Genomic DNA, 16,441 nt, shown 5'->3' with positions numbered 1-16,441 from the left:
GAGCAGCATCACCGACTGCACTGTCCGTGATTCCCGTAATACAGGAGAAGCACCACCGACTGCACTGTCCGTGATTCCCGTAATACAGGAGCAGCATCACCGACTGCACTGTCCGTGATTCCCGTAATACAGGAGCAGCACCACCGACTGCACTGTCCGTGATTCCCGTAATACAGGAGCAGCACCACCGACTGCACTGTCCGTGATTCCCGTAATACAGGAGCAGCACCACCGACTGCACTGTCCGTGATTCCCGTAATACAGGAGCAGACTCACCGACTGTACTGTCCGTGATTCCCGTAATACAGGAGAAGCATCACCGACTATACTGTCTGTGATTCCTGTAATACAGTGGCAGCATCACCGACTGTACTGTCTGTGATTCCTGTAATACAGGAGCAGACTCACCAACTGTACTGACTATTATTTTCTTCCTTTACAATCATTTTTGGATGTTGTCAGGCTGAGTAGGGTAAAATCACTACAGTCCTACCAGACCATAGGGTTTCTGTCTCACTAGCGAGAGATGACTGATGGTGGTTTAACCTGAGGGTCACTACACCTCAGGCGAGGAGGGAGGTTGAGAAGGAGAATCCTTCAATGGTAGCCTCAGCTGGTGCAGGAATTGAACCCATGTTGGCATCACTCACCAGCTATTCAGCCAACTGAGCTAACCAATGTGCGTTTCCAAAAGAGGAAGCCTTCTCCATACCACCTCCCATCACTGCGATGGACACAACATTCATTACAGCAAAGTATTTGTTTCTCACTCTGAGCACTCCGAACAGCAATATCACCAACTGTCTGAGCTACACACCTAGGAAACAGATAATAGGTTTCTCCACAGTCCTGTGGTGGGAAGGAAAATGTGATTTCAGTAGATTGTGATATCAAAACCCAGTGGCTTCAGCTGGTGTCACTATTGTAATGGCGTTCTCACCTCTAACAGGCTGCGAAAAAAAGCATTAAAAAGCAATTGTATCCATATCATTGGCATTGTATGTGGGAGAGAACATACTAAAGAGGGAGCTCAAAGAGACTAAGGTGTTAGTTGAGTCATTGCTCACCAAAACAACATGTCCTGGTCTGTCTGAAGGTATTGTTCAGTAAGGTCACCTCTGAATTATTCCCTGAGGTGAATTGCCCTAGCAAACTGAAACTTCACATAGCTCTTTCTGCTGACATGGAAAGTCACATCTTATTTCACATCTCTACACATCCATGAGGTTTTTTAAAGAGTTGTGTAGTGTAGTGAGCAGACAACTGCAGTGAAATTATCGAAACAATAGAAGTGGTACATGCATAGGGGCTTGGCAATTAAAACTAAGGTTGAAAACTGGAAGACTGGATCCAGAAGATGGGATTGGATCTGGAAGATGGGATCTAAGCATTCGAAAAATGCTTTCCATTCCAATCTGAATTGTACTGGGGCCCTTTTTAAAAATTCATTCATAGGATGTGAACCAGTATTTATTGCCTATACCCAGTTGCCCTTAAGAAGGTGGTGGTGAGCTGCCTTTTTGAACCACAGCGCTCCATGTGCTATAGGTAGACACCCAATGCCTCAAGGATTTTGACCCAGTGATAGGTGAAGAAACGGCAATATATTTCTGTGTCAGGATGGTGAGTGGTTTGGAGGGGAACTTGGTGGTGTTATTCCCATGTATTTTCTGCCCTCGACCTTCTAAATGGAAGTGGTCATGGGTTTGGAAAATGCATTTGAAAGATTCTTGGTAGGTTGCTGCAGTACATCTTGTGGATGGTACACATTGCTGCTACTGTGGAGGTGTTGAGGGGAGTTAAATATGGTGGATGTGGTGCCAATCAAACAGGCTGTTTAGTCCTGGATGGTGTCAAGCTTCCTGAGTGTTGTTGGAGCTGCACCCATCCAGGAAACTGGGGAGTATTCCATCACATTCCTGACTTGTAAATGATGGATAGGCTTTAGGAAATTAGGAAGTGAGTGACTCGCTACAGTATTCATAGCTCTGATCTGCTCCTATAGCCACTGCATTTATATGGTTGATCCAGTTCAGTTTCTGATGAACATCCCCACTTCTGACCTTATGATGGAGTGCAAGTCATTGATGAAGCAGCTGAAGATGGCTGGGTGTCAGAGATGATTCTGAGGAACTCCTGCAGAGATGACCTGGAGCCAAAATGACAGACCAACAACTTGGATTTGTGAGTGGCCCAGATTCTACAGACTTTCTGCTGTATGCCAAGCCTTTCCAGGCCACACAGCAGCAGAACACTCCACAAGCTGATCACTCCCTATATGTACAACGTAGAGGATTAAGGAATTCCTGGTCAGGACATTGTCCTTCCAGGTTCTGGAGGGTGACAGGCAGGGGATTGTCCCTTGCCCTATCCTGCTGTATTCTCCAGCCTAGTTATTGAGTAAAGCTGGAGAGAGCTCCGTTTATTATTGTTCATAGAATCCCTACAATGCCAAACAAGAACATTCGGCCCACTGACTTTGCACCAGCCCTTTGGGCAGCACCCCAACCAATCACCATAACCCTGCATTTTCCATGGCTAATCCACCAAGCCTCCACATCCCTGGACTCTACAGGGAAATGTAGCATGGCCAATCCACTCAACCTGCAGATCTTTGGACTGTGGGAGGAAACTGGAGCACATGGAAGAAAGGCATGCAGACATACCCGAGGATGGGATCGAACCCTGGTCTCTGGTGCTGTGAGGCAGCAGTGCTAACCACTGAGCCACTGTGCCGCTCAGCAAGGCTGTAGGGAGCTGACAGATGGAAGGAGATTGTCAGCTACTCCTTGAGAGCTATTAACCATCTCTGACCACCACAGAGAGGGAACTGATTGCCTACATGAACTGCTGAAGGGGGCAACCGGCCATTTCTCCCTACAGATCATCCTTATTAAGGTGGGTCACAGCAATGCTGTGCTGTCTCACTCTTTCATTCACCCCTCTCTTTCAAGACTTTTGCCTAGTTGCACTGTCCAGTTCTTTAGCATTCTCTCATGATAGTGTCCTGCACATCCATTGATCCTTCAATCTGGTTACATTCACTGTTGCCTTCCGGTTTTTAAATGACCATTGAGTGCTCCCTTTTGCATTCCCATTTATATGAATTGGCTCTCCTTTAAGTGAACTGTTACTGAAGCAGCATTCGAACTAGGTCAGGTCAGGGTGACTGATTCACTCCCTTGAAAGACATGAGTGAAACCACTGGATTTTTACCAGAATCCAACCACTTTGCCTGGTCATTTGATCAGCTACACAGGCTTCAAATGAGCAGAGTTTGTTAAAGTTAATTTGCCAAGTTGCTCCAGTAGGATGTAACTTATTGGTTACTAGTCTTGTATCAGAAGCACTAAACGATTGTGAAAAACTTAAGTCGAAATTTGCTTCATAATTCTGAAAGCCACAACATCTTGTTCCAACTAATGTAACTGTAGTTTGTTCCAACACCAACCAGATCAAAGAGATAAATGGGTAAACTCATATGAGGTAGTTCTACAGTGTGTCATTGAGACTGGGTTCAGGATGAACATCAGAAAAATTGGCTGGTGTTAGGGACACTCAAAGATCTCAGTCCCTTCTGCTACTGCAATTCTAATTAAACCACAATCCTAACTGCAAAATGAGATCTGTTCTTTTTTTAGTCCATGCTTCAGGAAGGATATTATTAAATTGGAGATGGTGCAGAAAAGATTTACCAGGATGTTACCGGAACTGGAGGGTTGGAGTGATAAGGATAGGCTGGGACTTATTGTCACTGGAGCGTTGAGGGATGACTTTATTGAGGTTTATAAAATCATAAGGGGCATAGATGAGGTGAATGTCAAGAGTCTTTTCCCTACAGTAGGGGAGTTCAAAACTAGAAAGCATATTTTTAAGTTGAGAGGAGAAGGATTTAACAGGGACCTAAGGGATGACTTTTTCGCACAGAGGGTGGTTCACACGTGGAATGAGCTGCCAGAGGAAGTGATAGATGCAGGTAAAGTTACAACATTTAAAAGCCATTTGGACAAGTACGCGACTAGGAATGGTTTAGAGGGATATAGGTCAAATGCAAGCAAATGGGACTGGTTTACTTTGGGAAACTTGATCAATAAGGATGAGTTCGACCATAGTGTCTATTTCTGTGCTGTATGACTTTATGATTCTACATAGGAGCAGAATTAGATTATTCTGCTCATCAAGTCTGCTCTGACACTTGATCATGGCTGGTTATTTGATGTTGGCACGAAAACTTAGTTTTTTTTGTAACATGGTGTAGAAGAATTTATCTAGAATAGTACAGGGGATGAGGGGAGCATTTCCGGGAGAGACAGGACAAGTTGACAATATCTTCCGTCGAATAAAGAAGGTTAAGCAGAGGTTTGTAGAGGTGCTCCAAATCACTAACAGATTTCACACAGAATAGAATGAGACTATTTCAACTGAGCAGGGGAATTGGTAAACAAAGAAGTCAGGTTAAAAAAATAACTCTTGTAGGGATGATATGAAAGACGAGAGTTCTTTTGCATGACTGCCTGAAAAGGTGGTGAAAGCAGATTCAACAGTAACTTTCCAATGACAATTGGATAGATAGCGGAGAAATAAAGAGTTGTCAGGATCATGGGGTAACAGACGGGAATGGAGAATTATTTGAATAGCCATTTGGGAGAGTTGCCTTGGACCTGATGAACACAATCAAAAACTGCAATGGTCGGGACAGCTCAGCAGGTCTGGGAGCATCTTGTGGAGAGAAAGCAGAGCTAACGTTTTGGGTCCAGTGACCCTTCTTCGGAACTGATTGTAGCTAGGAGCATGTTAGTATACATGCTGAAGATGGGGTGGGGGAAGGGGGGAGGAGTAACAACAGATGGAGATGCAGCCCAGAGAGAGAGATCAACAATTGGGCAGACAAAGGAGTGGGTAAAGGTCAGCCTGGGAGAACAAATAGCTACTAAGGGGGACCATTAGTGGCTGACAATAGGTTGTGTGTAATAGCAGACCATGTGATGACAAGGCCTGGTGTGTGGGGGCTGTGGTAAGGACATAGGAAAAGGTGACTCAAGCCCTAAAATTGTTGAGCTTGATATTGAGCCCTGAAGGCTGCAGGGTCCCCCAGCGGAAAATGAGGTGTTGTTCGTCTAGCTTGCACTGAGCTTCATTGGAACACTGCAGCAAGCCAGAGACAGAGATGATGGCCAGGGAACAGGGTGGTGTGTTGAAGTGGTGGGCAACTGGAAACTCAGGGTCATTTTTGCAGAGGGAACATAAGTGTTCTGCGAAGTGGTCACCCAGTCTACACTTCATTTCCCCAGTGTAGAAGAGACCACATTGTGAACAGCGAGTGCAGTAGACTAGATTATGGGAAGTGCATATAAAATGATGCTTCACCTGGAAGGTATGTTTGGGCCCTTGGATACTGGGGAGGGAGGAGGTACATGGGCAGGTGTTACACTTTCGCTGGTTACAGGGGAAGGTGCCATGAGGCTGTGGGGAGGTGTTGGGAGTGAAGGAAGAGTGGATCAGGGTGTCTCGGAGGGAACGGTCCCTGCGGAAGGCAGACAAGGGAGGAAAGGGGAGGGGAATATGTGTTTGGTGGTGGCAGCCCGCTGAAGGTGACAGAAGTGGCGGCTAATGATTCTTTGGATGTGAATGCTGGGGGGATGGTAGGTGAGGGCAAAGGGGACCCTATCGCTGTTGTGGGAGGGAAGAGAGGGGGCGAGGGCTAAAGTGTGGGAGATGGGTCAGACTTGGCTGGGGGCCCTGTCGATAGCAGTGCTGGGGAATCCTCAGTTGAGGAAGAAGGTGGACATTTTGGAGGCTCCTTTTTCAAAGTTGGCATCATTGGAACAGACATAAGGGAGACAGAGGAACTGGTAGAATGGGATGGAGTCTTTACAGGAAGCAGGGTGTGAGGATGTATAGTGCGAGTCCGTGGGTTTATAGTGGATATTAGTGGCCAGTTTATTCCCAGAAATGGAAACAGAGATGTTGAGGAAGGGAAGGGACAATCAGGTGAAAGTGAGGGCAGGGTGGAAATTGGAAGCGAAATTGGTAAACGTTTCCAATTCCAAATAAGAGAGGGAAGCAGCACCGATGATATCATCGATATATCGGAGAAAGAGTTTTGGGTGGAGGCCAGAATAGGACTGGAACAAGGAATATTCCACATTCCACCAGTCAAGGGGACAGACATAACTGGGGCCCATGCGGGTACCCATGGCCAACACTTTGACTTGAAGGAGTTAAAAGAGAAGATGTTCAGAATGAGGATGCGTTTGGCCAGGTGGAGGAGGCTGGTGGTGGATGGGGATGGTTCAGGCCTTTGCTCCAGGAAGAAGCAGAGAGCCCTGAGACTGTCCTGATCGGGGATGGGCATGTAAAGGGATTGCACATCCATAGTAAAGTGGGGGTGGCTGGAGATGGTAAACCGAAAATTCTGAAACTGATGTAAAGCGTCAGAAGAATCACAGAATTAAGTGGGAAGTGTCTGGGAAAGGGAGAAGGTGTTCTTCACTCAATCTAGTCTACTGGATCGGCTGCTCTACAATGGGGAGACAAAGTGCAGACTGGGGATCGCCTCACAGAACACCTCTGTTCTGGCCACAAAAGTGATGCTGAGCTTCCAGCTGCCTGCTCCTTAAACACACCACTATTCCCCGAACAACATCTCTGTTTCAGATTTGCTGCAGTGTTCCAGCGAAGCTCAGCACAAACTGAAAGAGCAGCACCTCATTTTGTGCTAGGGAACACTGCAGCCTTCTGGACTCAATATTGAGTTCAATAACTTTAGGGCCTGAGCACACTCTCCCACATCCTTTACCCACCCACACACCCGAAAAAACTCTTCACTCTTCACAATCCAGGAGCAGCACTCGAACGCTGTTCAACACCCCTGAAGATGTCAGAGAGCAAAACAGTGCCATATGTCAGCCATGTCTCTCTCCCTTGAGTTTCTCCTGAAGGGTCTCCAGGACAGAATTCTCACCAGAGGCTGGAAGAAGCAGTCGATAGACAAGTACACATTTCATATGGAGCATGCGTGTTCCCTATTATTGTGCCTGTGACTGTAATATGAGTGGTCTGGGCTGATAGGTTAGGGCAGCAGGTGGCTCAGTGGTTAGCACTGCTGTCTCACAGTGCCAGGGACCCGGGTTTGATTCCAGCCTCAGGTGACTGTGTGGAGTTTGCACGTTGTCTGCGTGGGTTTCCTCCGGGTGCTCTGGTTTCCTCCCGCAGTCCAAAGATGTGCAGGTCAGGGTGAGTTAACTATGGGAAATGCAGAGTCACAGGAACAGGGTAGGGAGATGTAGGTCTGTGTGGGATGCTCTTTGAGGATCGGTGTGGAATCGATGTGCTGAATGGCCTGCTTCCACACTGTAGGGATTCTATGCTAAAGAATATTCATGACATGCTGCTGAATGTCACACAGGTTCCCGAAAGACTCTGAGAGCAGAACTTCAAACTATCAGCTGAAAATGGAATGTTAGCCTCCCCGCCAACTTAAGTTCCCTTAGTCTCCTTTGTAAAAGCTTCTGTAAAACTCCTCTAATCCCTCTGTATTAAAGCTTCCACAATTTTATGAACCTCTCATAGGTCCCCTCTTGTGCCCTTGACTTTTTGAGTGTTTTCAGTGATCTCTATTGTTATTTCAGAGTTTCTGGGGTTCGTGCTGTAACCTTGCTGTTCATTGCATGTGTTATCGAATGCACAATAATAGAATCAGTGGATCCTTACCTCCCATCAGGAACAGCAAGCCAGCCACATACTGCATCAGGCCTCGATCCCAACAGCAGCCCAAGATTCCGACTACCCAGCCAAACAGAATGATGGCCACTGCCATGCCCATGAATCCAGCTGTCATCCGGCGCAGATCTGCAATACAGAAAGGAGAAAACAAAAATCCACAGCTCATTAAACGTTACCAAATGTCCTTCCTCCCTGTGCCATGGTCTGCTGTCGGAGAAAGAACTATTCCAATAAATTTGCTGCCTGTTCTCCAGAGAAGCAATGATCTTAATATCTTGACATTTATGTTGCCAAAGCTTTTCATCAAGCATTTGTCAGGGCCAGATGCAAAAGTGCCAAATTTCAAAGGGTCACATCAATTTATACTAATGAAGGAAAGGGTGCTGATTAGCCAAGATGTTGCCATGGAGACGTTAGGCCTCCTAGGTAATTCCAAGAGGTGCATGAGCAAATTCCTCACACAGAACGGGTCCCTGTGTGTGAATGTTGTGCTTTTAGTGAGCTTTAAGCCACCCTTACAAACTCAACTGATTATCTTAAATTGAGCCCGGGAGCTCATAGGTCCCTTTTGCTTTTACCATGGTAATACTGTGGCCAATCATAATCACCTTGCCAGCCTATCAGCACCCTTCTCTCCTGTAGTATAAATTGTTGTGATTGTTTGAAATTTGGTATTCTTCCATTGGCCTGATGCTACCAAGCACCTGCTAGAACTCAGTATCATTCTGTTGAGGAGATGACAGTCCTGTACAGTATAGCCCTCTGTACATGGACAGGCAAACAAACCCCAGCGTCACTCACTGTAAAGGCAAGAAATGGTCTGTTCGACTGTGAATCATGCACGGAAAATAGGAGCAGGCTATTCAGCCCATTGAGCCTGCTCCATCATTCAATATGATCATGGCTCTGTTACAATGCCATTTTCCCACTTTCTTCAATATCCTTTGTTGCCTTTAAAATCTAAAAAAAATGATCTATCTCTTTGTTGATTATATTCAGCAACTTGGCCTTCTGTGGTAGAGAATTCCTCAGGTTCACCATCCTCCAAGTGAAGACATTTCTCATTGTCTCAGTCCTAAATGGCCTGCCCCCACTTCTCAGGTTCTGGACTCCCCAGTCCTCTCTAAATATAGAGTGCTTTCCTTTTCAAATTGGGTGGGAAGACAACACACACAGTGGATCAACATGGCTGACAACCAGTGGTGGGGAAGGATGGTTTTTATGCTTATTCATCCATGGGATGAGGGTATAGCTGGCTAGGGCAGCATTTATTGCCCATCCCCAATTTATCAGAGGGCAATTCAGAGTCAAGCACATTGCTGTGGGTCTGGAGTCACACGTAGGTCAGACTGGGTAAGGATGGCAAATTTCCTTCCCTAAAAGGACATCATTGATGGTATTTTTTAAAACAATCAACGGGAGTTGTATTGTTACCATTAGGCCAGCGTTATCTCCCAGAATCATTATTCAATTCAAATTTCACCACCTCCCATTGGGGCAATTGGAGCTCACTGTATCCCCAGACATTGTCTGGATTCCTACACTGGGGATATAACCCGGATAAATCAGTTAAGCTGCTTCGAGTTCACAAGATTCTTGCACTTGCCATTTCTTTGATGATTTCCCCCAGAATCCGGAACTCCCGCTCAAACACACTATCCTAAAGGTGTCCGACTGATTACAATCGGCTCTCTAATCTTCTGATTCGGAAACAAGAGAAACTAGTTGAGCCTGAGTTAATGAGCAAGGGACCACTGCTCCAGAAAATGTGTTCCGTTGGCTTCTGGTAGGAAAGCTGATCCTTCAATAGTCATCAGGGGTTTGAGTAGAGAGAGACTTCTAGCATCTTGCTGATAGGATGAAGGGTAAGAACACTGCATGGTCAACTGATACTGGGAGGAAGGGCTGGAGAGTCACATTAGCAGAATTCACATCCAGTCCTCTGGGTTTAGCAGGTTTTATGAGGTGAGCTGAACATTATCGAAGCAGGACACTGAACCGTGGATGGGCCATATTAGGTCAGATGACCAAATGGTTTGATTGGATTTAAGGAGGCCCTTAGAGAACAAAAGTGTGAGGTAGGGAGGCGGAGAAGTGTAGGGAGGAAATTTCAGGGCTTCACATGAAGATGAAAGCAGTTAACTCAAGACGCAAATGCACATAAAAGGAGCCCTGCAGAAGGTCTGTTGGGGAAAAGGAAAGTAAATCTATAAAATAACATAGTCCGTAGCCCAGTGACTAGCTTGAGGAAGCTGAGGTCCAGCAGACTGCTGATTCTGGGAGCTGGAATCCAGGGGCAAAGCTGGGATGACCATGTGTTGTCTCAGTATTCATGACCCGGAGTCAACTGAGCTACTGTTCTTACTGGGGGGGGAGAGATTGATATGGGAGGGGGCACCAATCATCCTCATCACGTCCTTCACTTCAGGAGAAAATCCTTCTTAAAATCAATTGTGAGCCAAGATTTTAATGATTCTCCTCCGAATGCCTCCTTTCACGCAGCACCCAGGCTTGTCTGACCTGCCTCTGCACAGCATCGTAGGACATTTGAGCAGATTTAGGCCACTATATAAATGCACGTTTTTGTGGACTCCTCTCCTCTAGCAAAAGTATCAAGTTCTTGCTGTGCTACTGGTGTGGGCTAGTCAGTTGTATGGTAGATCTCCTCTTTTCTTTCCAAGTTGTTCCCTGCCTTTTGCAGGTGTCAGTAAGCTATTCAACTGTGGTGAGCCTCCGTAGCCAAGCCAGTTCTGCCCTCTCCATGTCTCCATATTGCTTTGCCCACCTCTCGCTGTTGTGGGCTAGCGTGTGTCAGAGTGCGAATGTGTAGAGGAGGGACTGGGGCAGCTCAGGTCTCTCTGGAGTCCAATCCAACACATCTCACCTTGGACCCTGATATTAACTAAATGCTGAATACAAAATGAGGAGCAAAATGAGATATCTTGCTGACATTGCTATATAATAATCTGAATGAGTTCAAACACAGAGACTGCTATTAAGATGTATTCATGGTTGCACAACTGCAAGCTTGGACTGTTGAGCTACAGGACTGTTTCTGTTACGAAACTTGGAAGAAAAGACTTCCATTTATACAGTGTAGAGCTGGATGAACGCAGCAGGCCAGGCAGCATCAGAGAAGCAGGGAAGCCGAAGTTTCGGGTCTGGACTCTTCTTCAGAAATGAATTTATACACTTATACAGTGCTTTTCACAACCAGCAGATGCCCCAAAACTTTCACAGCCAATAGTGTGTTTTTGAAATGTTGGCATTGTTATAATGTAGGCATTGCAGCAGCCTATCACACTCCCACCAATAGCAATATGATAATAATGACCTGATAATCTGGTATTGATAAATGTCAGCCAGAATTGGTGTAATGGGATTTTTTTTTACATCCACCTGAACACAGAAGGGCCCTTGGCGTAACATTTCATCTCGTCAACACAGCACCTCTGACAGTGCAGCACTCACTCAGTACCGGAGCTGATTTTTGTATTTGAACCCCAGTGTGGGACTTGAACCCAGAAGGTTTGTGATTCACAGGTGAGAGGGCCGCCTACTAAGCCACAGCTGACACTCCAAGAGGTGCTACTATCCCAGAGAATGCAAAGCTCAAATCCCATTGTGGCAGTTTATATGAGTGCAGCAGTTGGTGATGATTGACTGCTAAATGCCAAGCATTATTTAAATTTGACACTGATTTGTCATGCATTGCCCTGAGAAATGAACCAGCAAATGGCTGTCAAATATTTTGTTGTGTTGAAATAGGTGCCTTGCATGCACATGTTTTTTTCTATCTACAAAGTATAGTGTACTGTGTATTAGAACATACAACAGCACAGCACAGTACAGGCCTACGGCCAACGTTGTTGTGCTGACCTATTATCCTACTTTAAGATCAAACTAGCCTGCATACCCTATATTCTGCTATCATCCATGTGCCTATCCAAGAGTTGCTTAAATGTCCCTAAAGTATCTGACTTCACTACCACCGCCGGCAGTGCATTTCACGCACCCACCACTCTCTGTGTAAAGAACCTACCTCTGACCTCTCCCCTATACCTTCGTCCAATCACCTTAAAATTATGCCCCCTTGTAATAGTCATTTCCGCCCTGGGAAAAAGATTAATATCTGTAGCTTCCGCTGCAAAGTTAGGTAGAGTATTTGTGGATTGGGAGGCAGTATGTTAGAATTTGGTGTTTGTAAAATATTCGTGTTTGTAAAGTGCTAGAGGGAAAGATTGTGCTTTTTCTATGCTTGGAGATATCTGTGAGCAGCTTGAAAGGTTGTAAGTACTCAGAGCACCCAAAATGAAACATTTGTATTGAAAGGCTGTACAGTTAGCAAGCCAAGCAAGATAACAGGTTTTTGAATTTTGCCAATCAATTTGAACCAGGCACTTTAGATATCAAAGACCTATCAAATTTGAATCTGATGGTTTTGACAACCTAGGTCCAATCAGATTGTAAGAAATTGATATGCCATTGGGGTATAAAAGAAGGGGGCATTTGGAAAATCAGGAGAGCTAAATGCCACCTGCCAGAGCTAACAGCCCTCAGCTCTCAAGAGAGAATTTCTGGCTCTCACAGACTCCTCTACGTCTTAGCAAAAGTACCATCTAAAGAAAGTACCAACTACTGAATATTTCTGACCGAAGAATCGACAGAGAAGGCACAGAAGATCCCAGAAGACCCAGATCCCTGGGGCTGTGAGGCAGTAGTGCTAACTACTGAGCCACCATGAGATGTCTCAGAATCTTATTATAGAAAGAAAATGTAAACCATAAAGAGTGTACAGTGCAATTATGGTCTAGACATAAATAGGGTGGGTCTCTAGTCGAAGAAGTAGCAAATGGGCTGGAAGTTTCAACATTGAGTTTGATAGATTTGAATTACCTAAGGCTATCAGAACCATGGAGAGAATAGCATTAGTGTTCAGATCAGGCAGGATGCTAGACTTAAGGGGCAGAATGGCCTCCTATTGTTCCTAGCTTCCCATGCCCTAGCATCTTCCTATTCTTAATAAATGGTCATTAGCTGGTCTAACCCTATTGCTTCACCTCCTTGACTGACAAACAAGCAACCCTTCTCTTCTCGATGTGAAGAATTTATTGAGACAGAAAGTTAGGGGCATTTGTGAGGAGAATTATCGAATCTCACACGGCTGCAGACAGTCAGCAATATTAGACAGTGCAATCGCACTGATTAACCCATTGATCAAGTCTGGTCTGATTTCTTCATTAAGCAATTACTCCTCTGCTTGACATGCAATATTCAGCTGACAAACAGCATGAAAGAGTAGGCAAAAAAAAAGGCTGGAGATTGAATTTGAGGAATTGTCTTGTGTCAGGTACACAGTGGAATTAAATTTTTGATGTCGTAAATCAATGGAGAAAGGTGAATGTTGTCAAGGCGCTCGTTTTCACAGTGTCATTTATTTTGATGTCTGGTAATACTTGTCTTCCATCTTTCATCAGGCTTTTCTTAAAATAGTCTCCCAGATACAGAGCAGGAGGCGTCTGGGGTGGGGTGGGGTGGGGTGGGGGAATAAGAGGGTGGGGATAATGGTAAGTAATAACTCAATTTGACAAAGGCAGTCACAACATTTGTCTGCTCATGCAGGATCACAGCAACAGGAGAAGGCCATTCAGTCCCTTAAAACTATTCTGTCATTCAGTTAGATTATGGCTGATTCCCTTAGCTCCATTCACTCAGCTTTAATCAATCTCTTGATATCAGTGCATCATAACAATGATCTTACTCTTGATAGCTCTAACTGACCCCCAATATCCATAGCCTTGTGTGGGAGAGAGTTCCAGTTTAAGTGCTTCCTGATTTCATTTCCCAACGTCCTGGCTCTGCATCAGAAATGTCATCCCATCTCAGAACTTGGCAAAATACTTGGAATTTGAACCTGGCCTGTGCTAGGCAGACAAACCTAATGCCAATGAGATTGCACATTCAGGTGGATCCCAGTAATGGTAAATGCAGCAGCAGCTTACATTCCACATTGTAATTGTCTTCTCAATGCAAAAGCAGGGAGAAGGAGAGGAGAGACAAGAATACAGTTGTGGGGGCAAGAGTTCAGTCTGCAGTGGCGGATGTGGGGAGGGGAGAGAGCTGGGACTCAGTCTATAGGAAAAGGTGGAACGAGTTTAGTCTGTGGCTCCAGAGAAAGTCAAGTGTGATGCTACAGGTAGTTGATTGATTGGTGAGTACTTTTCTTCCTTTCTTTCAAAACTCAGGTATTTTTCATAATTGTAATGTTTTATTAGTTGTGGCAATATTTATTAATAGTGGTAAAATTTTGTTAGGTTGGTAGGTTATTTATCTCAACTAGACACTTTTAATCAGGGTATATGGAACACTTATCAAAATAATAAGAATATAAGAACAAACAGGATGAGACATTCATTCAAGTCTAATCAGTAAATGGCTTAATTAGTTAGAGACTGTAAAGAGGCAGGCAATGTGTGGAGGCTGCAGAATGTGGATGCTCTATGGGCAGAGGTTGATTTGATTTATTGTAGTCACATGTACCCAAGTACAGTGAAAAGCTTTGTTTTCTGAGCAGCACAGGCAGATCATAGCAAACAAGGACGTATAGAACACAGGGTGCTTAGACAGAGCGAGGCATACGGGTTATGGCTGCACAGGAGGTGCACAAAGCAAGGCCAACATTATTTGAAGCTAGAGAGGTCCATTAGTAATTTTTACAGACTTAGAATTTAGGTTTAAAAGTGCGGAATGGTTAAAAGAAATGTGAGAGTAAGATCTGCTGTGGAGAGTTCACAAAGTGTTGCCTGGTGTTGGCGCCATCTTGAGGTTGAGTCTAGAGAGAAATTATTCAGAGTAAAAGTTAATAAAATCTTTTGGACTCGATGGTTTGCATCCCAGCATGTCAAAAGAGGTGACTGTAGAGATGGAGATGGGTTACCAGTGCTCTCCAGTGTAGTACAATCAAAGGTAGCTTTAATACAATGTAGAGAATCCTAGATTAAGTGGTGGCTCTGGGAACTGCTGTACGTCTCCACAGAAAATAGAGGCTGGCTGACAATTGAATCTTAGCACCTTCCAAGGCTCCATATTCCAGTAGCAGGAGATCTACTGGAGATTCTAATGCCCTGTGTGGGCGAGCTCCCACATTGTCCTCTGGTCCTCTTCCTGCATCAACAAATAAATGAATAATGTGGGCATTCCCACAGGGGAGGTGATGGTGTAGTGGTAATGTCATTGGGCTCGTAATTCCCAAATCCCAGCCGAATATCCTTGGCACATGGGTTTGAGTCCTGCCATAGCAGATGTTGAGATCTGAATTGAATAAAAAGCTGGCCTAATTGTCACCACTGTCATAAAAACTCATCTGGTTCACTCATGTCCTTTAAGGGAAAGCAATTTGCTGTCCTTAACTAGTCCAACCTACATGTGACTCCAGACCCACTGCAATGTGGTTGACTCTTAACTGCCCTCTCGACAATCAAGATGCGCCTAGCCAAAAACCACATCCCATAAATAGAATTCCGATGCAAATTCCATTTTGTAACAACTGCTGTAATTTGCGGGAAACTCCAAAAGTAAGGATAAACCTTAATGGAGACTTTAAATCATAGGAAAAAGCAGAAAGGGGGATTGATCATAGAATCCCTACAATTTGACAGCAGGCCATTCAGCCCATCAAATCCACATTGACCCTCTGAAGAGCATCCCACCCAGGCTGCCCTTCCCTTATCCTGTCCCTGTAACCCTGCATTTCCCATGTCTAATCCACCCAGTCTGCACACCCCTGGATACTCTGGGCAGTTTAACATGGCCAATCCATGTAATTTGCACATAGAGTCATAGAGATGTAAAGCACGAAAACAGAGCCTTCGGAGTTTCATCGAGCTGGGGTCTGTAATACAGAAGGGGTGAGGACACTGAGGGGTTTGGAAGTAAGGATGAGAAGTTTAAGTTGCTGGATTGGGAGGCAAATTAGGTCAGCAGGCAGAGAAGGTGATGAATGAAAGGAGCTCAGGATAAGGGCAGCAAAGTAAAAAACATTTGGATAGATACATGAATAGGAAAGGTTTAGAGGGATATGGACCAAACGCAGGCAAATGGGACTAAAGTTTAGTTTGGGAAACTTGGTTGGCACAGACAAGTTGGGCCGAAAGTTCTGTTTCCATGCTGTATGATTTGATGACGAGATCATTCCAATCACAGACTTGATGTAAGGAAGCAATTGCCGCTCTCTGCATCCCACTAATTATCATAGACTCCCTACGGTGTGGAAGCAAGCCATTTGGCCCATCTAGTCCATACCAACCCTTTAAAGAGCATCCCACTCAGACTCACCCCATACCTGTAACCCTGCATTTCCCATGGCTAACCCACCCAGCCTACACATCCCTGGACACTATGGGCAATTTAGCATAGCCAATCCACCCTAACCTGCACATCTTTGGACTGTGGGAGGAAACCGGAGCACTTGGAGGAAACCCACGCAGACATGGGGAGAATGTGCAAACTCCACAGAGAATTAGCCTATCCAGTCCCATGAAAACCCAACACCTTGAGTACACACCATCCTTGATTGAGGGATAGCTGGTGATGGTGCAGAATATGATTAGAACTGAACACTTCCTTAACAACATTGCAACGTCACTGTTGCAGAAACGTACAAAGTAGCATAAACAGGAATAGTTTGCCTTACATTTTCTTGCCCTCAGGCAGGAAG

General features: G+C 45.0%; 1 protein-coding gene across 1 annotated transcript in view; it reads right to left on the bottom strand.

Annotated features, from left to right (window-relative positions):
* The window catches only part of tmem178bb (transmembrane protein 178Bb), a 275,699-nt gene that overhangs the window by 25,653 nt on the left and 233,605 nt on the right, over window positions 1–16,441 (bottom strand). Inside the window, exon 3 of the mRNA XM_048607682.1 lies at window positions 7,714–7,851. Coding sequence (XP_048463639.1) covers window positions 7,714–7,851 — 138 coding nt within the window. The remainder of the gene's footprint in view (window positions 1–7,713; window positions 7,852–16,441) is intronic.

This window comes from Rhincodon typus, chromosome 18, assembly GCF_021869965.1.
Source record: "Rhincodon typus isolate 14 chromosome 18, sRhiTyp1.1, whole genome shotgun sequence".
NCBI classification, from domain to species: domain Eukaryota; kingdom Metazoa; phylum Chordata; class Chondrichthyes; order Orectolobiformes; family Rhincodontidae; genus Rhincodon; species Rhincodon typus.
This window is presented reverse-complemented; position numbering and strand designations above follow the sequence as displayed.